Below are 26,729 nucleotides of genomic sequence, written 5' to 3' on the forward strand. Positions count from 1 at the left end.
TCATAAAAACTGGAAAGGAAATTTAGTTCTATTAATGGTAGGAAACATACTTCAGCAGAGATCTAGCTACCATGCAAGAACTTTAAACTACACTGGGTTTCTGCATATCAGGAAGCCCAAAGTCCAGTCAGTATGTCACACGGTTATCTAGAATTCAGGCATTGTGGAAATGAGTCAAAGAAAACTTTGTGGCATTAAGGGATGACCATCTTTAAAGGTGGCTCCTGCAGATACAGTATGTGATTCTCATGACCACTTTTTACTTCCAACAAAATTCGGTTAAATAAAACATATATGGATATGTGGTCTTCGTCAGGTACTGAGGACAACACACACATTGACCCTGGCATATCACAGTCTGGCCTGGGAGAGAACAGGCATGAGATTACATCAAAGAAACACAAATGTACAAGATTTTTTTATACATATATTTCGAGAGAGAGAGCACATAAGCGAGTGTGGTGGGGAGGGGCAGAGAGAGAGGGACAGAGGATTGGAAGAGGGCTCTTCCTGATAGCAGCGAGCAGGTGGGGCTCAAACTCACGAACCATGAGATCATGACTTGAGCTGAAGTCAGATGTACAACTGACTGAGCCACCCAGGTGCCCCAACATACATTAAACTCAGATCTAAGAAAGCAAAGGTCAACCTATCAAATACTTGCTGAAAGCTTTGTGTGGAGGTTTAAGGCTCACCTGTATGAACTTTATTTGTTTAATGTTTATTTACTTTTGAGAGAGAGAGGCACCCCTGTATGACCTTTAATTTTTTTTATATTTATTTTTGAGACACAGCATTAGCGAGGGAGGGGCAGAGAGAGAGAGAGAGAGAGAGAGAGAGAGAGAGAGAGAAACAAAATCCGAAGCAGGCTCAAGTCTCCAAGCTGTCAGCACAGAGCCCAACACAGGGCTCGAACTCACGAACCTTGAGATCATGACCTGAGCCTAAGTCGAACGTTTAACTGACTGAGCGACCCAGATGCCCCATGAATTTTAATTTTTTTAATGTTTATTTTTGAGAGAGAGAGAAGAGAGAGAGAGAGACTACAAGAAGGAGAGGGACAGAGAGAGAGACAGAGGGGGAGACACAGAATCGGAAGCAGGATCCAGACTCTGAGCTGTCGGTAGAGCTCAATGAGGGGCTCGAACCCACGTACCATGAGATCATGACCTGAGCCAAAGTTGGACGCTTATCCAACTGAGCTATCCAGGCACCCTGAACTTTATTTTAAAAGCAGTAGTAGTAATTACACATCTATATGTACACTGTCCCATTCAAAAATGGTTATCTTTCTTATTTGCTTGGCTACTCTAATGGTATTATCACTGCAGACATCTATAGGAAACTCATTCCTCCAGCACATCTTTGATTTTTGCAGAGCCAAAATTCTTTTGGGGCCATGGTTAATTAATAAGCTGAGTAATATACCTTTTGAGATCAAGCATATACATGGTGGCTGATTTAAAGTAATAGGATATATTTTATTGTGGTTTGTAAGTATCTCTAAAGGAAATTTCTAAGAAAATTAAAAAAAAAAACTTTGGGGTAACAGTTACATAGTTAACACTTCAAATACTATCTTCTGTGATGACCACATTCAAGAATGATACTTCCTATAAATAAATTCTAGTATATGTGTTTAAAAATAAGTGACTGCTTTTATCAGATTCCAACTTAGTCACATGTTTTACAGAATCCCTAAGTTTCAAATATCCCACTCCAATATCCCATTAGCAAAACAAACACCTATGAAAACAACAGAAGGGGTTAAAAAAAAAAAAGATTCCAAATTTCAAAATTTTAGATTCTATTTCTCTTTAAACTGCTTGGAAGAAGCTTACTTTTACCCAAGTGTGAAGTGACTAAATATTTTCTTTCCTTTACTCATTCTAGCTCCTCAGGAGGCCAACAAGAGGGAAATCCTTGTTAATCCCTTCCTGCTGCGTGGAGCAGCATTAATCCTACAGCTGCTAACATCCTTGGAAGGGCTAATGTGTCAGAGTAAAGAAAGGAAGAAGAATAAAGCTATAGGTCACGCTAGAAGGGAAGCTCTATTAGGAATATTAAAAGAACCGTGCGATTATAGTTTTAAAATTACTTTATAATCAAGAAAAATCTCAAATGACCTAAACTTACTCCTCGAGGAGCTAGAAAAAGAACAAAGCCCAAAGCCAACAGAAGGAAGGAAATGAAAAAGATTAGAGGAGAAATAAGTGAAATAAAACTAAAGAAACCAGGACGTGGTTCTTTAAAAAATGCAACAAAATTGATAAACCTTTAGCCAGAATCATTAGAAAAAAAAGGAGGATGCAAATAAATCAGAAATAAAAGAGGAAAAATAACAACCTACACCACAGAAATACAAAGGATTATACAAGATTATGAAAAATTGTATGTCAACAAACTTGATAACCTGGAAGAAATGGATAAAGTCCTAGAAACATATAACCTTCTAAACTGAATCAGAAAGAAATAAGAGCATTTGAACAGACCAACTACTAGCAGTGAAGTTGAATCAGAAATCAAAAAATTCCCAACAAACAAAAGTCCAGGACTAAATGGCTTCACAGGTGAATTCTGTCAAACATTTAAAGAAGAGTTAACACCTATTCTTCTCAAACTATTTCAAAAAAAAAAAAAAAAAAAAAAAAAGAGGAAGGAAAGATTACAAATCCATTCTACAAGGTCAGCATTACCCTGCTTCCAAAACCAGGTAGACACTACACAAAAAGAAAACTATAAGCCAATATCTGATGAACATAGATGCAAATATCCTCAACAAAATATTAGCAAACCAAATCCAACAACACTTAAAAAAAATTAGTCACCATGATCAAGTGTGATTTATTCCAAGGATGCAACGTGATTCACTATTCACAAATCAATCAATATGATAGGTCACATTAACAAGAGAAGGATAAAAACCATGTAATCATCTCAACAGAAGCAGAAAAAGCATCTTACAAAGTACTACATTCACTCATGATAAAAACTTTTCAACGAAGTAGGTTTAGCAGGAACACACCTCAACATTAATTAAGGCCATATATGACAAACCTACAGCAAACATCATACTCAATGGTGAAAATCAGAGCTTTTCCTCTAAGTTCAGGAAGAAGACAGGGATGTCCACTCTTACCATTTTCATTCAACATAGTTTGGACATCCTAGTCACAGCAGTCAGATAACAAAAAGAAATAACAGCATCCAAATTGGTAAGGAAGAAGTAAAATTTTCACTATTTATAGATGACCTGATACTATATACAGAAACCCTGAAGACTCTACCAAAAAACTACTAGAACTGATACATGAATTCAACAAAGTCACAGGATACAAAATTAATATACAGAAATCTGTTGCATTTCTATTTTTTAAAATGTTTACTAATTTAGAGAGAGAGAGTGTGAGTAAGCGCATGCATGCATGCACGCACAAGTGGCGGGGGGGGGGGGGGGAGGGGGAGGGAGAGAATTCCAAGCAGGCTCCTGACTGTCAGCACAGAGCTCGAAGCAAGGCTTGATCTCACGCAACATGAGTTCATGACCTGAGCCAAAATCAAGAATCCGAAGCTTAACCGACTGAGCCAGGCACCCCCTGTTGCATTTCTATATACTAATAAAGTAGCAAAAGAAAAATTAAGAAAATAGTCCCATTTACAATTACACCAAAAAGAATAAAATTCCTAGGAATAAACTAAACAAGGAAGTGAAAGACTTGTACTCTGAAAGCTGTAAAACACGGGTAAAAGAAACTGAAGATGACACAATGGAAAGATTCCATGCTCATGGATTGGGAAAACCAATTATTATTAAATTGTCCACACTACCCAAAGCAATCTACACATTCAATGCAATCCCTATTAAAATACCAACAGCTTTTCACAGAACTAGAACAATAATCCTAAAATTTACATGGAATGAAAAAAGACCTCAAATAGCCACGGACGCCTGGGTGGCTCAGTTGGCTAAGCATCTGACTTCAGCTCAGGTCATGATCTCAAGGTTCCGGAGTTTGAGCCCCACACAGGGCTCCGGAGCCTGCTTTGGATTCTGTGTCTCCCTCTCTCTCTGCCCCTCCCCTGCTTGTGTTCGCCTGCTCTCTCACTCTAATAAACAAACAAACAAACATTAAAAAAAAAAAAAAAAAGACCTCAAAATAGCAATCTTGACAAAGAAGAACAAAGCTGGAGGTATCAAAACCCCAGATTTCAAGATATACTACAAAACTACAGTAATCAAAACAGTATGGTACTGGCACAAAAACCGACACACAGATCAATGGAACAGAATAAAGAAGCTGGAAATAAACCCACTTTTATGGCCATTATATGACAAAGGAATATACAAGACTATACAACAGGAAAAAGACAAGCTCTTCAATAAATGCTGTTGGGAAAACAAGGCAGCTACATGCAAAAGAATGAAATTAGACCACTTTCTTAGACCATACACAAAAATAAATTCAAAATTGAGAAAGACCTAAATGTGAGACCTGAAGCCATAAAATTCCTAGAAGTAAACACAGGCAGTAATCTCTTCAATATCAGCCATGGAAACATTTTTCTAGATAGGTCTCTTTTGGCAAGGGAAACAAAAGCAAAATTAAACTACTGAGACTACACCAAAATACAAAGCTTTCACACAGCAAAGGAAACCATCAACAAAACAAAAAGACAAACTACTGAATGAAAGAAGATATTGGTAAATGATATATCTGAAAAGGGGTTAATATCCAAAAATATACAAAGAAATTACACAATGGAACACACCCAAAAGCAAATAATTCAATTCAAAAACAGGCAGAGGACACAGGCATTTTTCCAAAGATGACACACAGATAACCAAACAAACACATGAAAAGATGTTCAACATCACTAATCACCAGGGAAATGCAAATCAAAACCACAATAAGATATCATGACACACCTGTCAGAATGGCCAAAATAAAAAACACAAGAAATAAAAAGTATTGGCCAGGATTTAGAGAAAAAGGAATCCTCATGCACCACTGGTGGGAATGCAGGCTGGTGCAACCACTGTGGACAACAGTATGAAGGTTCCTCAAAAAATCAAAAATAGAGGGGCGCCTGGGTGGCTCAGTCGGTTGGGCAGCCGACTTCGGCTCAGGTCGTGATCTCGTGGTCCATGAGTTCGGGCCCCGCGTCGGGCTCTGTGCTGACAGCTCAGAGCCTGGAGCCTGTTTCAGATTCTGTGTCTCCCTCTCTCTGACCCTCCCCCGTTCATGCTCTGTCTCTCTCTGTTTCAAAAATAAATAAACGTTAAAAAAAAAATTAAAAATAGAATTACCATATGATCCAGTAGTTCCACTACTGGGTATTTACCCAAAAAACATAAAAACACTAATTCGAAAAGATATATGCACCCCTACATTTACTGTAGCATTACTTACAATAGCCAAGATACAGAGGCAGCCCAAGTGTCTATCAACAGAAGAATGGTTAAAGATGATGTGGTATATATATACACAATGGAATTTACTCTGCCATAAAAAAGATCTTGCTATTTGCAATGACATGGATGCATCTAGAGGGTACAATGCTAAGTGAAATAGTCAGAGAAAGACAAATACCATATGATTTAAAACATATGCAGAATTTAAGAAACAAAATAAATGAACAAAGAAAAAAGAGACAAATGAAAATATACTCATTATATAGTATAGAGGACAAACTGGTTGTCACCAGAGGGGAGATGGATGAAATCGGTGAAGGGGATTAAGAGTACACTTATTGTGATGAACACTGAATAATGTATAGAATTGTTGCATCATTATACTGTACATCTAAAACTTAAAAAAAATCCAAAAAAAAACCCCATAACCCTCTGTAATGTATAACACATCTCATATGTAATTTAGTGTATTTCTTTGCCCTGAAAATCTAGCTATCACTAGCAGATATTTTTTCATTGTAGGCAAAGAAATTAACTGTAACAAGATAAATTGGGGTTTGTTCCTCAAGTAAATACATCTGTTTTACTGAGGCTAAAATCTCTAATCTCTAATGCATGGGGGGGGGAAACCTCTTCTATTTAATTTAATGATCAAAACCCTCACTGCTACTTAATTCTTTTCATTTTTAGCACCGCTTTTTTGGTTTCCTAACAAAATGCCATAGTGATTATTACAAAATATATTTAACTCCCTGTTCCACTATCTCCCTTCTCACAGGAGATATAACTCTGGCATAGTGGACTCAGTGGTAGAAGACTGCAATCTGCATTCTGGCCCTGCACCAAGAAAACCACCACAGGAGAAGAAAAGCACTGGATTAGGAGTCAAAAACCCTGGATGTGAATCTCAGCTCTATCACTTTAGCCTTAAGACCCTGGGCAATCACAAGACTTCTCTGATTCCTCTGGTCATCCACTGCCTCATCTGCACAATGATAATTATGAGGATTATTATGCGATAATTTATAGCACACAAATAATATTTCTATATAAAATAGTAAACAGGAAGAAATATAGTAGCATACAATGTTAATAATAAAACTACAAATACACACAGATGCTCCAAAAGGAGATCAATGAAGGCTAAAGCACACGAAGGGCTTTACTGGGTTTTCCTACAATCAAAATGTTCGTTTCCAACTTCAAGCCATCCTTAGGTTCTAAATCTCTCCATGCTCCTCTAATCAAGATCATGCAAAGCCAATCCATTCTTTGAATTAAAGCTCTGATATAACCTCTCCCTTGACACCTTTCTTAAACAGTGAGCACCTTCCACTAATATCCTATGGCATTATCCATATCACTAATCTGATACTTACTGGCAGTCTTACATTCTAGAACTCTCCTGTGTATCAAGTCTGCCCTTTTGGCCTAAACAGATTCTGCACAGTTGGAATGAAAGAACCGTAGGTTACACTTAACTGTTTTCTTTTTAGCAACTAAGTACTCTGTAGGCAAACAAGATATAAACTGAATTAAAACCAAATTAATATAATTCTGCTATATAGTACCAAAGTTTCAAAAGAGATTACCTATTCAAATGGATTTCCTTCTCTAGTGCAAGACTGACCTAGAAACCTAGATAATTAATGGGTTTCCAAATAAGAGGGGAAAATGACTACCAAAAGATATAGTAAGTGTAAAGGAAAATGACCTAACACCAATTTGTCTCATGTTGCCATAATTTTATTTCCAAAGAAGACCTATATTAAAGTTAACAGACAACCCTCCATATAAGATGATCAAGAGGAGCTCAAATTCTTTACCCTCTTTTTATTTCTGGACTCTTCTGGAAAAGATTAAACCAGTAACATTTTTTATTAAATGGTTTAGCTTCTAAGCAAGATGTAATTCACATGTCATCAATTAATTTGCTTAGGCTTTAAATTTGAAAGAAGCCAATGTTTTACATAAACTCTAAATGCCATACTATGTACTAAACAAATAAAGTGAAACAAAGTAAATATACTTACCAAGAACAATATACACTTGCAGTTTGGAGCTGCTGAGTGAGGTAAGTCGTACAAAGAACAAATGCCGTGTTATCCTGACCCTCGGATTCCAGATTACATATGATGTCTAGTATTTCCTTACAGTCGACCTTTGCAATCTATCAAAAATGAGAAGATGGAGTCAAAATAAAAATGGTGACTTTCCTGTATATTTTGTTATGTAACAAGAAGCCTCTTTTAAGGTTTTCTATCTTTGACAATTGATGAGGCAATTAGAGGGACACAATTTTCTTCTATTAACTTATGACTAAATCTCCTGGACTATATCATATTAGAAAATATTAAAGAGAAGTGAATAGACTGAAGTTCCACTGCAGTCCCAACACAGACAAAAGCATTTTTGTACAGTTCAATTATTCATGAACTTTGCTACCACATAAATAAGTCAAATTATGCATAATAACTTCAGATTATTTTCACTTGAAGTATAATTTTTTTTGTTTTTTCTTTCTTTATTTCCTTTACAGTTTTATTCAAGTCACTCTAGTTACAGATAGAAAAACACAAGGCTTATCCTCACAGCCAGTAGGGCTAAACGAGGCCAGTTGAGAAACTTGTACCACTTTCTCAGAGTTAAGGAGAAAAAATAATACTTGGTATAAGTGCGTTCAAACAGCTAAAACACTCAGAAATACATCTTTTTCATTAACACTATTTTTTTAAAAGGATTCAATTTTTTTAAAGCAATCTCTACACCGAATGTGAGGCTCAAACCCTCAACCCCAAGGTCAAGAGTCACATGCAGTACCAAATGAGCCAGCCAGGTGCCCCTCGTTGACACTAATTATAGAAATCTTAAAACCACCTCTGGGCAAATCAGAATTTTCTGGGGCTCTTTTTACATACTAATGAAACAGGAGATTAAGACCTCTAAAGAGATCCTTTCTCAACTCTATCACTTCCCAGTCTTAACAAAGAATATGATTAATCTCTTTGTCATATGTCAGCCTTATAAATGTGAATTATACCAGACACCAAATGTACAAAACAGTGATAAATTTCAGGATAAATGAAGTGAATATCAGGGTGAATGAGGTACAAAAGAGTTTAGTTCATCTTTTCCAAAGTGCTATTCAGTTCCAACAGGTGGTCGAAACATCTAATTTTAGTCATACCCTCAAGTAGGCACAGAAAGACTTTTTTCAAAGCTTAGCTCACATGCTATTTTCTCATACAATCCTTTCACTTCTAAGACTAGGTCAGAATCTCCAACAAAAACTCGATTCTCATCCATTGAAAACAAAAAACAACTCCTCCAAAAGTCAACTGTACTTCAATTAAAAAACACCCCCACATACAAAAACTCTACTCTTAATTCCTCCTTTGTAACATCTATCACAACTACAATTCAATCATTAGGCAAAGAACTTAGTATCTGTCTTCTCTGCTAGAATGTAAAATTAATGAGGTTAGGGACTTTTATATCTTGTTCAAAACTCAGCACATAGCATTGTCTGGAACACGTTAAAAAAAAAACAGTAAACAGGTGATGAGTGGGATAAACAAATCAAGTTTAATGAGGGTAAAATGTTCACATTTACAAAGTGAACCTCATACAAGTCTGTTTTCTAGTCTTTTAAAGACAATGTGATGACACAATAAGCAGTATGATATAGTGGTTAAAAGCAATTATTCTTTTTTTTCTTTTTAGATATTTTTATTAAGTTTATTTAGTGTGTGTGTGTGAGAGAGAGGGGGGGGGCAGGGGAGGGGCGGAGAGAGAAGGAGAGAGAATTCCAAGCAGGCTCTGCAGTGTCAGCACAGAGCCTGACGCAGGGCTTGACAAACTCAAGAACTGTGAGATCATGACCTGAGCCAAACCAAGAGTCGGTTGCTTAACCCACTGAGCCACCCAGGTGCCCCAAAAGCAATTATTCTAAAACCAGATTGTGTATATTCTTTTCCCAGCTCTATAGCTACTAGCTGTGTGACTCTGGGTAAGTCATGTAACTTCTCAGTGACTTAGTGTCTGTTTCCTCATGTGTAAAATGGAAATAACAGAACCTCCCTCATGGAGTTATTTTAAGAATTTAATATGTTTTAGTACATCATGGTGACTATAATTAATACTGTATTGCATATTGGAAAGTTATTAGAATAGATCTTAAATGTTCTCATCATAAGAAAAAAAACTTTTGTGACTCTGTATAGTGACAGACATCAACTAGACTTATCTGGATATCATTTCACAACCTATATAAATATTGAATATTATGTTGTATACCTAAAATAATACAATGTCAATTATGCATCAATTAAAAATGTGGTATGTGTGCCTATTAAAGTTACAGTTAAGGTTTAAAAAATATATATTCTAACAGGGATTGACAAATAGGGAGCACATCAGAAGAGCTCTTAAGAATTTTTCATGAAATATATAAATTTTAAAAATAAGAAAAAGAAAAAAAGAAAATCAACCTTAAGAATAGTAGAAAGCATTTCAAAAGATCACGCTCAGATGCAAGATCACACCTGATTTAAATTTATATCTAAAGAGCACTGGGAGGCAAAATTACGTTGGTAAAGCCTAGAACATAATTTAAATTCAGTTTTCAGGTTAAAAAAAAAAAAAAGACCGTATCAGACTTAATGAGGATGGAATTTTAATGATGCCCTCAACAACCATGTCCTCATCCATAGCTGAATGAATTAGAAGGGTCATCCAGAGACAAAAGGCCCACCACAGGGTATTCAGAACTGAAGTGACCGAAGGACTGAAATGAAAATTCCTCAGCAAATGAAAACAGCTATTTATTCCAGGGCAACCACCTACTATCCACGCCATGTTAAAGCTCCTGTCAAAAACCCAGAATTCTAAAATTTGATTTTGCAATGTAACAGCAACATATAACATTTCCAAGCTGAGAAATAGCATGAGAAACCCTCTAAGCCAGACATATAAATTAGAATGGAAATAATATACAATTTGCATTTCTAGAACATTTTTTATCCTTTTCAAATACCTTGAATGAGATATCATCTCACTTTATCAGCATGATAAATCTGTAAGATTAGCAATGCAGGCAATATTATTTCTACTTCACAAGTAAAAGATGAGCCTGAGAAAAGACTGTTTCCTGTCTCTAGTCAACTGTGGCTAATAATAAAAAGTAACAGTAGGGGCGCCTGGGTGGCGCAGTCGGTTAAGCGTCCGACTTCAGCCAGGTCGCGATCTCGCGGTCCGGGAGTTCGAGCCCCGCGTCGGGCTCTGGGCTGATGGCTCAGAGCCTGGAGCCTGTTTCCGATTCTGTGTCTCCCTCTCTCTCTGCCCCTCCCCTGTTCATGCTCTGTCTCTCTCTGTCCCAAAAATAAAAATAAACGTTGAAAAAAAAAATTAAAAAAAAAAAAAAGTAACAGTAAATAAAATGAAAAACTAATCTCACGTCATTTTATTCCTACAGGGAAGCTCATTTTAAAAGGGTATACTTCAGAGAGATATGAGCTTTCACCTTGGAACCAAAGTATTAAGAAAAAGGGACAAAACTGAAATAAATTAGAAATGTAGATTTCAAGTCAAAAATCATTAACCTAAAATGACGGGGGAGGAGGAAATGATATGAAAAATCCAGACTAGTTGTTTAGAAGGTATACGTAGTTCTATTATTTCTATTTATTACAAACACGAAACATTTATTACAAAAATGATTTATTACAAAGATGAACACTACCAGTTAGTGTATAAGCCTAAACAAACAGCCCTCCTCCTCTTGCCTGCTGAACCGATCCTCCCCATCCTTCAACATTCAGCTGAAACTTCCTTCATAGACTACTCTAGCATCCAACGATCTCTTGCCTTACTCTGAATTCACAGCATCTTATCAACATTTTTAATTGGGCTATTTTTTATTCCATTTTGGGCCAACTTCTGAACTAGTGACTCACAGTGGCCTTTACCTTTTATTATTTTACTTTTTTTACATGTGCTTTGAACTTTGGCTTTCTAACTAGACTATGAATTTCTGAAGACGGTCTTATATCCAAAATCCTCTGTTCACAAAATGCCACAGGAAAAAAACATGTTAAAATTAAAATGCACATGTCTTTCAAAGCAGTGCTGTGTATTACTAAGTACCTGTGCTGTGCTAAGTACTGGGGATACAAGCCAACCTGATTTTTGCCTTCACGGAAGTCACAGTCCAGCCACAGATAACAAATGAGGCAGCAGCAACTGCTAAGAATTACAGTGTATATTAACTGTTACAATGGGGATGTACAGAGTATTTTTCCTACCTTTGATAAAAAGAGATCTAACCCAAATTTGGGGGATCAAAAACAACTTCCTGGATGAAGTCACATTTAAAATGAGAATTAAAGAATGAGTAGAGATAAGCCATGGGAAAGGGTAGAGTGAAATAAGAAAACTGTTCCAAAGAGGAAGAAAAACACATCGCAAGGGCCAACAGGTAAGAATGAACGAGGAACTGGAGAAACAGAAATAAATTATTTCTAGTCAGCTAATGGTAATTTAGCAATAGTGTTGGAGTATCAACTCTAGTGGTTTCCTAAGAGTAGACGCCTTCTGCTCTTCCAGTACCTTAGTGCCTTTTCTGAGACTACCACAAAGATTGCTGGTAACCTTGCCTGCTCCTGTACCAATCTAACCTCTACTCAACTTTCTCCAAATGTTACCCATTTCCTAGTAAATTTTAAGTACTAGCATGCTTTTAGTTCATGCTTAATATTGTTGTTTACCTGACATTTTAGAATATATGCCTGATAAAGAAGTTTCTAAGAGGTCCGTAACACCTAATAAGAATGGTAACTTACATATATTTTTTTTATTATCCATTACCTTCATTGTTTTACTTCCATCAAGGTTTCTACTGACAAAACAGGACTAGTTTATAGTGGGGTTTCTGTACAACCTTCCAATTCAAGAACTCATTTGCCTCACACATACTCATCTATGCTAATAACACAGGGGCATCCATCTAGACTTTTTTTTTTTTACACTCTCATTTAAGTAATGAAAAAAAACTCATCATTCTTCCAAGTGAAGAAACTGAAGCCAGAGTTCCTTCAGTCTGTTACCTACTCTGCTTGATTCTAAGTCCTTTGAAAGCTGGTATCTTATCTCATGCTTTTAACCTACTTAGTGCCTGCTTTAGGATCTTTACATGACAAATAAGCAAGCACTCAGATAATATTTTTAATTGAAGAGGATATCAGTATTTTGCCCCAAATACCTGTATTTTCTTGAATACAGAGGAAAAAGAGTTATGATAAAGTAACAAAACTAAATAAAAAATTTTAAAAATAGAAAAATCCAGGTAAATTAAAATGCCATATTTTTTAACACTTCACTAATAAGACACAGTATGGTCCCCAACCTTTTCTTTTTTTTTTTTTATTTTTTTATTTTTTTTTTATTTTTTTTTTAAAATTTTTTTTTTCAACGTTTTTTATTTATTTTTTTTGGGACAGAGAGAGACAGAGCATGAACGGGGGAGGGGCAGAGAGAGAGGGAGACACAGAATCGGAAACAGGCTCCAGGCTCCGAGCCATCAGCCCAGAGCCCGACGCGGGGCTCGAACTCACAGACCGCGAGATCGTGACCTGGCTGAAGTCGGACGCTTAACCGACTGCGCCACCCAGGCGCCCCTCCCCAACCTTTTCTAATAGAAAAGCTTAAGACCACATTAAAAACCAAATATATGCCACAAAATACTTTTCAGCTACAGTAAATTAAAATGAGGTCACTGACAAGCTTCTGAGAATTTCAGTGAGTGTCTAGGAAATTCCTGGATAGGTACTGAAATAATTTTTTAGTTCTTTTTTAAAAATTGTTTTAAAGTTTTTTTCCCCTTAATTTATTTAAACATCTCTACACCCAATGTGGGGCTTAAACTCACAACCCCAAGATCAACAGTCAGATGCTCTACCGACTGAGCCAGCCAGGTGCCCCAATACTTTTTTTTTGTTTACTATCCATCTTGCCTATGAGAATATAAGTTCCATTTGGGCAAAACTTCGTTTTTATTCACCACTGTATCTTCAGTGCCTACAATGGTACCAGGCACTTGGGGGAACATCAATAAATATTTGTTGGAATAAAAGAGAACCACAAGATAAATAACAGTGGCCACAGAATAAATAAATGGGACCGACTGGAGATAAGAATAATGCAGACTAGAGTAAGCAAAGAAGGCTTCAAAGAAAATAGCTTTTGGGGGGATATCAGGGTACAGTTTCATACTACACAGAGGTAACCAGCTAAGTATATTAATGGAGGCTGAAATTCAGTCATCTTGCCAAGCCCTAAGTTTTGGCATGAGGCTCTTCCTCACAGAAGGGAGACCTTTGGAAGCAATCGTATGAAGGAGGACATAGTGGAACATGGTCTTTTTTGCCAATTTCCATAAAGGATATAGGCTAATGATAGCAGGAGACTGGAGGACACGTTGATCGTTTTGTTTCTAAGGGCTGTCAATAAACATTTATTGAACTGGAATGGAAGGACAGTGAGCAGAACCAGCTAGGAACTTAAAAGGACCTGAAAGATTAGTCAGGAACATTCATTCCATACCATGTTCTCACCTTCAACCTCTTCAAAATCCTAACTAGTTCCTCCAGATCTTTCCTTACTAAAATCTACTTCATAACAAAGTCTGCTACACTTAATAATATAAAATTATAAATCATGCATAAGCACTATCAATGCTATGTGTATTTACAAAGTATCACAACTTACAGCATAAGGCAAAAAGTGGCTAATGCTGGAAATTCTGGTGGCAAAGATGAAACATACCACCTTACCCTGTGAATTTAATATATAATGATTACATACCTTCCTGCCAGTCCTGAACAAGAGTAATGCCTGAAAATTCCCCTGTGGCAAAGCACTTAGAAATCCTGGGTAAAACAGAAATGCCTTTTATAGAACATACAGCCGAACATTAAAGAAGTAAAAGAAATCATGAAGGGGGATAAAAGTGTTCAAGTGTGACTGGACAACCGCCCTAACTTGCTGGATCACTGCTAATCTCACTAAGAGGCTTGTGTTTTACAACTCATGGGTAGATGATAAAGCTTGGACCTGGAGACAGGAAGTTGGCAGTGAGACTTCTGCATACAATTGGAACCCCAATAGAGCTACAAACTCAGAGAACGGGTGGACCAAAATAAGGCACACAGCAGGAAAACTTGTATAGCAATCTCAACCTAGGTTCTGGTGGGATAAAAAAAATACTTGAGAATTTATAACCTGTCCTTCAAACTTGGAATTTGCCCTAACACTACTCCGTTGTCTAATAATGCCAAACTGAGAAAAATGATACAAAATAAAAAGAAGGTTCTGGCTGGTAACATCTCTGAATCACCTGGCAGAAGGAAAACTGAAACTGATTTATAGAGACATATGCTAACTAAGCCCTATTAGAATTCTCAGAAATAAAGCACTCCTTGCTTCCACCCACTTCCATCAAAACTGAGCTCAGAATCCCAAACTATAAAAAGTACAACTAAACCAGCCATTCCAGAAATGCAGTATACATAATAAGCAGCACAGATAACAGAATGTACACCACAAAGACTGAACCCTAACCATGGACTTTGGTTTGTTTAAAAAAAAGAAAAGAAAAAGAAAAAAGAAAGGCAGAGAGGAATATGAGTTTGGTGAAGGAAGGAAGGAAGAAAAGGAGGGAGGAAAGAGAGGAAAGAAGGAAGCATGAAGCCATAAAATGATATGGTGAACCTTAAACGCATACTGCTCAGTGAAAGAAGCCAATCTGAAAAGGCTACATACTACATAATTCCAACTATATGACATTCTGGAAAAGGCAAAACTGTGGGGGCAGTAAAAAGATCAGTGGATGCCAGGGGCCTGGGGAAAAAGAGGGAAGGATAAATAAGCAGAGTACAGGACATTTTCAGAAGAGGGGAACTATTCTGCATGTTACTGTGATGACAAATACACACAATTATATGTTTGTCACAACTCATAGAATGTGTAACACTGATAGTGAGCCTTAATGTAAACTACAGATTTTAATTAATAATATACTAGTTCAGGGGCGCCTGGGTGGCGCAGTCGGTTAAGCGTCCGACTTCAGCCAGGTCACGATCTCGCGGTCCGTGAGTTCAAGCCCCGCGTCGGGCTCTGGGCTGATGGCTCAGAGCCTGGAGCCTGTTTCCGATTCTGTGTCTCCCTCTCTCTCTGCCCCTCCCCCGTTCATGCTCTCTCTCTGTCCCAAAAATAAATAAACGTTGAAAAAAAAAAATTAAAAAAAAATAATATACTAGTTCAACAATTCTAACAAATGTAACACACTCATGGCAAGATGTTAACAGGTAAAATGTGGGGTAAGGGCTTTGTGTACTTGCCACTCAAACTTTCTGTAAACTGTTTCTGCTTTTAAAAATGTATTAATTTTTTTAAAAAGTCTATTAATTTAACAAAAAAACTTTTAACCATTTTTAATATTAGATTATTTGTCTTTTTACTGGTGACTTGTAAGAGTTCTTCATTAATTCTAGATTCAAATCCTTTATAAGATACATGGTTTGCAAATATTTTCTCTCATTCTGTGGATTAACTTTGCTGTTCCTTGATGTCCTTTCACAAAGTTGGATGAAGTCTTATTTTTCTTTTGTCACTTGTGCTTTTGGTGTCAAATATGAAACAACTGCCAAATCCAAAGCCTTAAATAATTATTCCTGTATTTTAAGATGTCATACTTTATATTTAACATTTATATATTATAGCATATTTACATATTATATGTTTATATTTTAATATGGATTATATCTAATATATTTTATAGATAATATATTTGTATATAAATTATGTAGTTATAATATATATTTGTATTATATTTATATATTTATATCTACAATCCATTTGGAGTTATTTTTTTGCATACAGTATTAAGGATCAAGCTTCATTCTTTTGCAACTGATATCCAGTTGTTAAAGACCCGTTCATTGAAAAGATCATTCTTTTCCCCATTGAACTGTCTTGGAATTCACATAGATAATCAACTGGTGGTAAGTGTGAAGGGCTCATTTCTAGATTCTGGATTCTAGTCCATCGATCTTTTGCCTGATGGTTTAGTGACTTTCCTAGAATTAATTCTGTAAAGTCTACACTCTTTGTCATGTGTGGCCACTACAGCCTCTGCTTGGTTCGCTTAATGGTCAGCTACATGTTCAATGTATTGAAGACATTTACTTAAATGCCTGAATAAGTCTCTGCTTTTGCCAAGCAGCTTTGTGTATTGGGGCATACTTTCAATATTTCAGTAGGCAGTTTAAAACTCTGCCCTGCCTTTCATTTCCTACCTGTGCAGAGCCTCGAGATTAGGGCCATTTTAGGTCATTCCTCACCAGACACAGAGCCCTGTTACCTTCCAGAATCCTAGCAATATATCAAAAGTTTTCAAAGTCCCGTATGACGTCCCATATCCCAGTTTTTCTTTTTTAATCTTTTTGGGCAGTCTCTTGTTAGCCTGACTCATAATGCCTCCTCTGACCACTGTCACATTAAACAATTACCACTGATTGTTTCTGACAAATACATACTGAGGACACAGCTTTTGTCATTGTGAGCTCTGAGTCAAATAAAGACAAGTCTTGAGAATGGAACTTTTCAGAAGTTGCTACAAAGATCAAATAGTGACAATGCTAGGTATGGGCTTTGGCAGAGTTCCAAAGCTCATTCTGCTTCCTCAGCTGGTTGCTAGGCTGCTGGTTTTCATAGGCTACTACTACTGTAGCTTTGAGGCTGTTTGTTTTCAAGGTTACTGTGAAGCTGGGGAAGAGACAGGAAGTAGGACAAGTTAAAATGGCATCAAGTTGTTCTTAGGGAGATTCATCGGTTTTCCTTGAATAAAACCTCTTTGGATTGTAGTAAGCCTTTAGTTAATTTCCAGGGTTCTGAAATAGTTAATCTTATTTGCCCTGTGGTTTCAAATGCTGATGACTTGAACGCCTCATTTCCAACTCAGAACTCTCCCCTCAGTCTCACGGTGTATGAATACTGTTTGCTGTTCCTCTCCCTCGTGTCTTGTTCATCCTTGTATCCCCACTGCCTAACAGAGTCCTCCAATGAATATATGTTAAATGACTGGAAAGTATGTCTATATTGTTTCTTACAATAATATGTGAATCTAAAATTATCTCAAGGGGCGCTTGAGTGGCTCAGTCAGTTAAGTGTCCGACTTTGGTTCAGATCATGATCTCAGTTTGTGAGTTTGAGCCCCACATGGGGCTCTGTGAGGACAGTGAGGAGCCTGCTTCAGATCCCATCTCCCTCTCTCTCTGCCCCTTCCTCGCTCATACATGTGTATGCGCTCTCTCTCAAAAATAAATAAACAAAATATATACTTTTATTTTAAAAAGGAAAGAAAAAAGATCATCTTGGGTATTGTAGAAAGTGAACTGTAGGGACAAGAATGCAATCAGAAGACTTTCATAATAATCTGGCAATTAAATACCAATGGTCTAACAGGTAGCCAACTGGCATAAGAGAAGGGGAGTAGAGGCAGCATATCTGCCTTCTTATTTTCACTATTAGGCTACCAAGGTAAACCAGTATTCTGGCCAGTGCCATTACTGGAATATTTTATCATTTATCTTTCTCTAGATTACTGGTTTTGAATTTAGTATTTTCCTGATCTTTTTCCTTTTTTTTCCCCTGATCAGTTCTGAGGCACAATGCAAATCATTTGTTCCTCATAACAGACTCTTTAAACTGAAGCTGATGTTTTCTCAAAAGGGAATCAAAGTGGATTTCAGGTTATCCAGATAATAAGACTCTTGTCACGTGTATCCTCCAACAGGAAAAAGGTAGGAGTTACAGTTAGCAAGTCTACATTTCACATAAACCTGGGTCTACCTTTGGGAGAATCATCCCTGTTAGGTTCAGAGACACAACAAGGAAAAAAGGCCATGCTTCTAAAAATCAGACTTCTTTTAAACTGCAATAATACCACAGACCAGCACTAGGTTAACACCAGTGGTTACCTGCATGTAATGGTCATTGATGCTTCTAATTAAACCCTATCGCTGTGTGTATGTAAGCCTGAAATGTCCTACTAAATTCTTGAAAATTATACATCTAACTCTCCATGACTCACTAGTATAATCTTACATCAACCAAAATACCCACACATAACCCACAAAAGCAAGACTAGATGCAAGATCCAGATGTAAACTGCCCTGGGAAGATGTCTCTTCAAAGCTATTTGAAAGACCTCTGCATTAGGAGAGAAAATATTTAAATACTCAAACCCTCAACATCTTCATACAGCCTTTCTACCTTTAATGTATTTAAGTTTATTTTGAGAGCAAGCAAGAGAGAGAGAGAGAAAAAGAAAGAGAGAGAGAAAGAGAATGAGCACAAGCAGGGGAGGAACAGAGAGAGAGGGAAAGAGAATCCCAAGCAGGCTCCATGCTGTCAGCACACAGCTCAACATGGGGCTCAGTCTCACAAATTGTGAGACCATGACCTGAGCCGAGATCAAGAGTGAGTCAGAAGTTTAACCAAGTGAGCCACCCAGGCATCCCTTTAATGTATTTTTTGAGAGTACGTTTCATTCCCCGTACAATAAAGTAAAATTATTTACACTTCAATTTTAAATGTAATTATACACTTTGTTATTATTCCTTGTTCAGGATTGATCTTAATCTTGATTCTTATTTAAGCTACACCTGAAATTTCTATGCTCCTGTTTACTTTCTCTTCTACTCCCAAACTGAATTCCCAATGGATCCTGCTTAAATGTATTTGCTGTTTATCATCTATACCTAGTGATTATGTCAATTCCCAACAGTGCTAGACTAGTGAGTAAATTAGGTACTGTTTGTCTTTTTCTTCCCACATCAAGAAAAGAAAGAAGCCTCTCCTGTTGTGTCTATTAACATTAGACACTGAAGAAATAGTTCATTCAGGGATTAAAACAGAAATGGACTCCTGCCTTAACTGTGCCAAGAGTTCTACTGACAGATTCCTTGGCTCTTCGTAATAATAGAAGGGCTTCATGTTTACAATCTCATTATCCTTCATATTATATGTGGAAAACTTGATCTTTGCAAAGATTTCCTCCTTCAGTAATGAAAAAAATATAGGAAACATCCACTTGGGACACTAGGCCATGACCAAGTCTGTAACTTTCATTAAAAATCTTTCATGTGCAGGGGCGCCTGGGTGGCGCAGTCGGTTAAGCGTCCGACTTCAGCCAGGTCACGATCTCGCGGTCCGTGAGTTCGAGCCCCGCGTCAGGCTCTGGGCTGATGGCTCAGAGCCTGGAGCCTGTTTCCGATTCTGTGTCTCCCTCTCTCTCTGCCCCTCCCCCGTTCATGCTCTGTCTCTCTCTGTCCCAAAAATAAATAAACGTTGAAAAAAACAATTTAAAAAAAAAAAATCTTTCATGTGCAGAACTAATAGTAATATCGTATCATTCAATTCTAAATGAAACTGAAACTTGAGGATTCCACTGAGGTTCTGAGTTTGGGGTTGTGAATTTTGGCTTTCAAGGTGATCCCCTCAAGTAATCTTAATTGTATGTGTCTGGCTAAATCTTCCCCAGCAGAGGTTTCCTATTACACACACCCATTATGGTGATACCCACAGGAGCCAACATACAAATACTCTTATTCCCAGCTGTTGCTCAAGTTAATATGACTCTTCTGAACTCAGTTGAAGTAGATGGCAAATGTGTATAGAACTCTGCTACTTTAGAACACATGCTGATTTTAAACCCGATTAATGAACGTCTAGTGATTCATTATACTTTTCCAAAGCAAATTTTAAAGATTCTCTTTAATTCTATTGTCAGTTGCAAAAGAAAGCACAACTGGGTGAGACTAATTATGATGGTACCAGTGTTCCTTTTAAAATTTTATGATGTGTGCTAAATGTTTTTGGATTGATATATTTAAGTAATTAATCTCAATCATTATATAATGTTTTAAATCACACCTATACATAAATGTATAAATATGAATAGATGATATACCACTAAGATGTTTCCTATTATAACATGGCTCGTTGTATTTACCAACTGGAAATAAGCTGTACAGTGGAAAAAAAGGCTGGCCAGAAAGCAAGGAGATCTGTGTTCTAGCCTGGGCTTGGACTCTCTAATTAGCTTAATGCAGGTAGGGCCTTGGAAACATTATCATCTTGGCTTCAGTTTCATCACTGGTAAACCATGCAGGAGTAGACTAAATGATAGTCAATGTTTACTATACACTGGAAAATCTGATTCTTGTAGAGCAAGGACTAGCAAACATTTTTTATAAAGTGCCAGGTAAAAAATATTTTCAGCTTCGTGGGCCAGGTAGTCTGTTACAGCTACTCAACTCTACCACTGTAAACACAGCCATAAACAATAAGCAAATGGGCATGACTGTGTTCCGGTAAAACTTTATTTACAAAAAAAGGTAGTTGGGTGGATCTGGCCCACATGCCATAGTTTGCCACCTCTGTTGTAGAGAATCAAATCACATTTCCTCTAACTTCGTTCCTTACAAACTCAACAAATTTGTTGAAAGGAATTAATTATGTAACTTCAGGAAGAAATCCTGTTTTGTTGTCTTGTTATTAATAAACCAGAAAAGTCATGGACAAAACAAAGCTGATTATTCTCCCAAGCCCTCCTTGTTGTCCATATCTTTCTTCTTTGCCATTCTGATCAGTTAGCGGAACACTGTCATTCTTCCAGTCTCCCAGGCCTCACGAGTCTCTTGACATTAAGTCCTCTTGCTAACTCCAATCAATCTCCTCTAAGCCTAATATATCTTCTTTCTAAGCTTCCTAAAATACTGTTTGTCATTTCAATCCCCACCTTCAAAACCTTTCTAATTTCTACTGCATCAAATCAGTTTTAATTCACTAGAGTTTCCAAGGCCTCCCCCTTCTCCCCACCCAACAGGTCTTATTTCTCACAAGACCTCAACACCCACTCTGCCATGGCAAGGTGTTCCCCAGTGGGCCTCAGCAACATACACATTCATTTCTCCGCCTTCACTACCAAAGTCAGCTATCCCCAAACCATTCTTTCTACCCATCCAAACCCTAACATTATTTCAAGGTCCAAATCAAGGATCAATTTTTTATAAAGCCTTATATGCCAGTCAACAAAGATTCTCCCCACTTCTATTGAATTCAGGGGCAGTATCATACAGCGTAGTACTTATCTTCCTGTATCTGTTTCTGGCAACCAAAGTAAGCCATACACACCCTTCTGTTTTTGCCAGTACCTCACACAATGCTACAAACAAAAGTTTTAAATAAACAAAGGCTGAGACATTAAAGGAAAAGTTGTTATTATTATAGAATGAAGAGGAATCAAGTCCATGATCTAGCATTTTTGCTTCTTCTGAAATTTTCTGGCATGTATCAGGTGCTGAATGTAACCATTACTACAACTTAACTCTGATTAGGTTTCCCAAACACAAAATACTACAACTGTTATTAGAGATAAGCAGTCTCCCATCTCCTTACCCTTCCCAACACTGCAAATAAAAAAATTAGCATATGGGCTTATAGTTAGTCGCTTAAGAATAAATGCCCATTACGCTGCTAACTATTCTTCCAGAATGTAGAGATATAGTGGTGAATAAACCAATGTCTTCATCCTTACAATGTTTTCAACCTAGTGGGAGGAAACAGAAAAGAAGCAAATATGATGTCTAGCAGAAGTAGTAATATAAACATAAAGAAGAAACAGGTAAGTAAGGGGACAGAGAGTGACAGAGGCCATTTTAGATGGACGTCTATATATTTATAATAACGATAACAGGTATTAAGAAAAAAAGGACAGAGAAGGGGGATAGTATAAATTTTCTTTTCTTTTATTTACTCGAGACAGTGTGCATGCACACAAGCAGGGGAGGAGCAGAGGGAGAGAAAGAATCCCAAGTGGGCTCCACAGCAGCATGGAGCACAACCCAGAGCTCAATCTCACGATGGTGAGATCATGACCTAAGCTGAAATCAAGAACCGGATGCTGAACCCACTGAGTCACCCAGGCACCCTGATAGGACACTATTTTAGATGGGACAGTGAAGAAGGTCTCTGATAAGGCAATATTGCAGTGAGATGTGAATGCTGTTAAGTGAACGAGCCATCCCAAGTATCTTGTGGACGGGCATTCTAGGCAAAAGAAATGGCAACCACAAAGATCTAAGGCAGGAATGTGTTTGGTTTGTTCAAACAACAGCAAATTGCTATGGAGCAATGAGCGTTACATGGTAGAAGATACTGTCAGAGATGTTTAGAGAAGTCTCCAGGAGCCATGACACATAGAATAAAGCCTTCTGGATTTATTATGAAAAAGATGGAAAGCTGTTGATCAGGGAGTGACATGACCCCACTTTAAGTTTTAAAGATATTATTCTAGTTAATTTTGGTAAGAATAAAATGTAGAGAGTGAGAGTAAAAAGCAAGTAGGTCAGTTCAGAAGTTTCTGAATTAATTTTTGTAACACAATGCCTAACACAGCATTCGGCATATAAACCCTTAGGTATTTATCACCTAGGATGATATATATTATCCTGCATTTTTAATACTAGTAGTAGTATACCAAACTCAGGTTTGCATCTCACCTTAACCACTTTAAGCTTTGTAAGCATGAACATATTACTTGATCTGAGCCTCATTTTCCTCACCAATAAAAATAGAGTTAAGAGTTGTGAGAATTAAATGTGACAAAATATATATAAAGCATTCAGCATAGCATTTAACATACAGTAAGGACTCAAAAAAAAATGGTAGCTGGTTATTCACTACCTTCCCCCCTTCACCTGCAACACTGAGACTGGACAGCAACTGACTTCATTTGGAAGAAAGCGCATAAAAACAAAGCCCGAATATCAGGTAGATCAGGAGCTTAGTTATGGACATATGAAGTCTGAGATGCTATTAGCCATACCAGTAGAGATAGTGATTAGGTAGCTGGATATGTGAGTCTGGAGTTCAGAGGAGAGGACTGGGCTGGAGATAAAACATTTGAGATGCAGACAACAGTTGGTATTTAAAAACAGGAATCTAAAAGAAGTCACCAAGGGCATGCTTGTAGGTAGAAAAGAGAGGACACACAAGGACAGAGTCCTAGAGTACTGTAACATTTACTCAACAGAGAGATGAGGAGGAAGAACAGGTTAGAACTAAGAAAGACTGACTAATCAGTTAGGTGCATAGAAAACCAGGAGAATGCAATACCCTAGAAAGTGCCTGGGTGGCTCAGTCAGTTAAGCAGCCGACTCTTGACTTTGGCTCAGGTCAGGATCTCATGGGTTCAGGAGACTGAGCCCCATGTCAGGCTCTGCACTGACAGCTTGGAGCCTGCTAGGGATTTTTCTCTCTCCCCTTCTCTCTCTGTCCCTTCCCTCCTTGTGCTCTCTCTCAAAATAAATAAATAAACCTAAAAAAATGTTTAAAAGACAAAGTTAAGAAGTCAGATTGAATAAGATGAAAGCTGAGAAATCATCATTGGATTTAGTGATGTGATAGACTGGCAGGGGTGAATGCCATATTATAATGTGTTCGAGGAGAACGATGTTAGAACAGTAAATTCACACAATTCATTCAAGAAATTATGCTGAAAGGCCAGGAGAAGAATGGGGTGGTCGTTGGATGGGGAAGTGGAATCTAAAGATTTCTTTTTTAAAGATGAAAGAAGTAATAGCATAAATGCTGATAGGATGGTTGCAGTAGAGGGGGAACTGATGATACAGTAGAGAAAAGTCCTGTAAGCATTATCCTTGAGGGGGCAACAGCAGATGGGATATGATACTGAAGTCAGGGGGGGACTGGCCTTAGGCAGGAGAACAGATACAGTTATCTTTAGTAATGGAAGAGAAGGTGCGCACGCACAGATACAGGTAGGTGAATAGATGTCATGGAAGCAGCTTACAGAAACCCCCTTCCAACTGCCTCAATTTCCTCAGAGAAATAGGGAGAAAGTTCATCAATGCAAAGTGTGATGGGGCAAAAGGCATTACAGTATATATTTGAAAAGAAAGGACACAGTATGAAATAGTACTTTATGAAAGTGGGAGAGGGGCGCCTGGGTGGTGCAGTCGGTTAAGCGTCCGACTTCAGCCAGGTCACGATCTCGCGGTCCGGGAGTTCGAGCCCCGTGTCGGGCTCTGGGCTGATGGCTCGGAGCCTGGAGCCTGTTTCCGATTCTGTGTCTCCCTCTCTCTCTGCCCCTCCCCCGTTCATGCTCTGTCTCTCTCTGTCCCAAAAATAAATAAACGTTGAAAAAAAAAATTAAAAAAAAAAAAAAAAAAAAAGAAAGTGGGAGAGCAAATAGCCTAAAAAAATATAGTGTGACTGATTACTGGTAAAATCAGTAGGCTGGTTTTCTCCACCCCAGTTTGACCCCAATGGTGCAGGAAAAGATAGAGAGTAGGTAAAGATTTAGAGATAATCAAGATGGTGGTTAGTCAAATAAGTACAATTAAGGGAGAGACCAGTCGAGAAACTTAGGGAGTGATAATATTGATTGACTATGGAAAAGCAGAGTTTAAGGAGGGAAAGGAGTACATGAGGAGGATGAAGGCAAGCGGGATCAATAGACTTTTGGTCCTGGAGTGAGTGAGCTGGAAAGAGAGAGTTGCATTTGGAGTAGGATATTATAAATAAAACTGTAAGTTGAAACTATCATTAAAGTTTAAGAATTACTACAGCATAAAATCAGATCCTTGGGATTATTACCTTTAATAGGAAAGGTTTAACAGAGAAGTAAAATGAGAATCCACGTACCAGATCTAGGAGAATTATAGGTAAATGACAGAATATAGCTAGAAATTATTCATCTTTTCCTATGTAATTTATCAAAAACGATTAGAGAAAACGAATTCCAACATTTTAAAGAAAAGGGTTCGGGTTAAAAAATGCAATGTGACTGATAAAATAATTTTTAAAAAAGATTCAATTATTTTATTATTTTCCACGGTACGCAGCTTGTGCATTTAATTATAGTTCAAAACATATTCACAGGTTCTAAAGTCCCATATTTCTCTGCTTACAGTTACATGTGTAAAGTACCTTAAATGAAAGCTAAGTGACATTCCTACTTTAGTTTATCCCTTGATGTTAGTATTAATAATTTCTGTATTTCCCAAACATATAGAAATCATTACTTTAAAAAAAAGAAAAACACCTTTTACATTTGAAAATTTCAAAGCAAACCATTGCCCTAGCACATAAATACCCACCTGCATATTCTTTAATTATCTACTTTCAAATCCACCTATAAGACATAACTTTATATTCACTCTGTTGAACAGTTATATACAATTAATACGGCACTTTTCAGTAGCCAGAAAAAAATAATTCTTGGTTTTCATCCTGGCATGCAACATTTATCAAAATCTATTAACTTCATAGTAAGCGTGAGTGACAACCAGCACTTATTTGCTTTACTCACCTCCTTAATAGCATCTTCATTCGGGAGAATGGAACATAAGCATGTGATATAGGCTTGCTGAAAAGATGACACATTTGAAATTTCCTTAGATTCTGCACACAGTTTTGATAAAGCAGTGGCCTGAGGGATGCAGTTAGATTTCAACAAATGTTTTATTCGCATTTGCAGAAAGGAAGGTCCTTCTTGTGCAATCAATTTATTGACTAGGAGAAAGGAAAAATGAAAGTCTGATAACATACCTCATAACATGTCAAGGTTAAGACGATAGTTTGATATCTTTTGTTGTTGGTTTGTTTTTAGTGAATAAAAATTCGGTTGATATAACTTGGGAAGTATATTCTGATCTCAATACTCATCTAACAGAGCAGATAGCAAGATAAATTAATTTTGCTAATGATTCCCACATTATTTGTAGTTTTATTCTAAACACCAAACCTCTTAATAAAACTACTAACACTTTATTAAAATTAATTATTTGACTTTCTCCTCCCTCACTTTCTGATAAGGATATTAAGGAATATGGATATGAACAACAAGCATAAATGCAAGAAAAAGAAGTAGCCTATGTAATATTAACAACTACCACTCGAACACTTTTATGAGGTACCAAGCTTTAGGCTGAGTGTTTCTATATACCTCTCACTTATTCTTCACACCACCACCAAGGCAAGTATTATTATCCCCAGTTTAAGGTTAGGAAAATTAATATTCAGAGAAATTAGGTAACTTGCCAAGGATTCCAAAGCCAGTGGTGTTCTTTCCTCTAAACCAGGAATTTCTCAAAGTGTGTTCCACCGACCAAAAGACCTGAGAGATAGTCCTAGAAAAAAAAAGGATTCCTTGGTCAAATCTCTGAACAGTCCT

At 37.3% G+C, this 26,729-nt stretch overlaps 1 protein-coding gene across 2 annotated transcripts in view; it reads right to left on the reverse strand.

Annotated features, from left to right (window-relative positions):
• Positions 1-26,729, reverse strand: part of RLF (RLF zinc finger) — a 96,656-nt gene that overhangs the window by 14,740 nt on the left and 55,187 nt on the right. For both annotated transcript variants that reach the window (XM_047082756.1, XM_047082755.1), the window contains exons 5-6: positions 25,866-26,068; positions 7,447-7,583 (exon numbers count right to left, since the gene is read on the reverse strand). In XM_047082756.1, coding sequence (XP_046938712.1) covers positions 7,447-7,583; positions 25,866-26,068 — 340 coding nt within the window. The remainder of the gene's footprint in view (positions 1-7,446; positions 7,584-25,865; positions 26,069-26,729) is intronic.

Source organism: Lynx rufus, unplaced genomic scaffold (assembly GCF_022079265.1).
Source record: "Lynx rufus isolate CCGP_SWC_20201006 ecotype Redwood Valley unplaced genomic scaffold, mLynRuf1.p SCAF_2, whole genome shotgun sequence".
NCBI classification, from domain to species: Eukaryota; Metazoa; Chordata; class Mammalia; order Carnivora; family Felidae; genus Lynx; species Lynx rufus.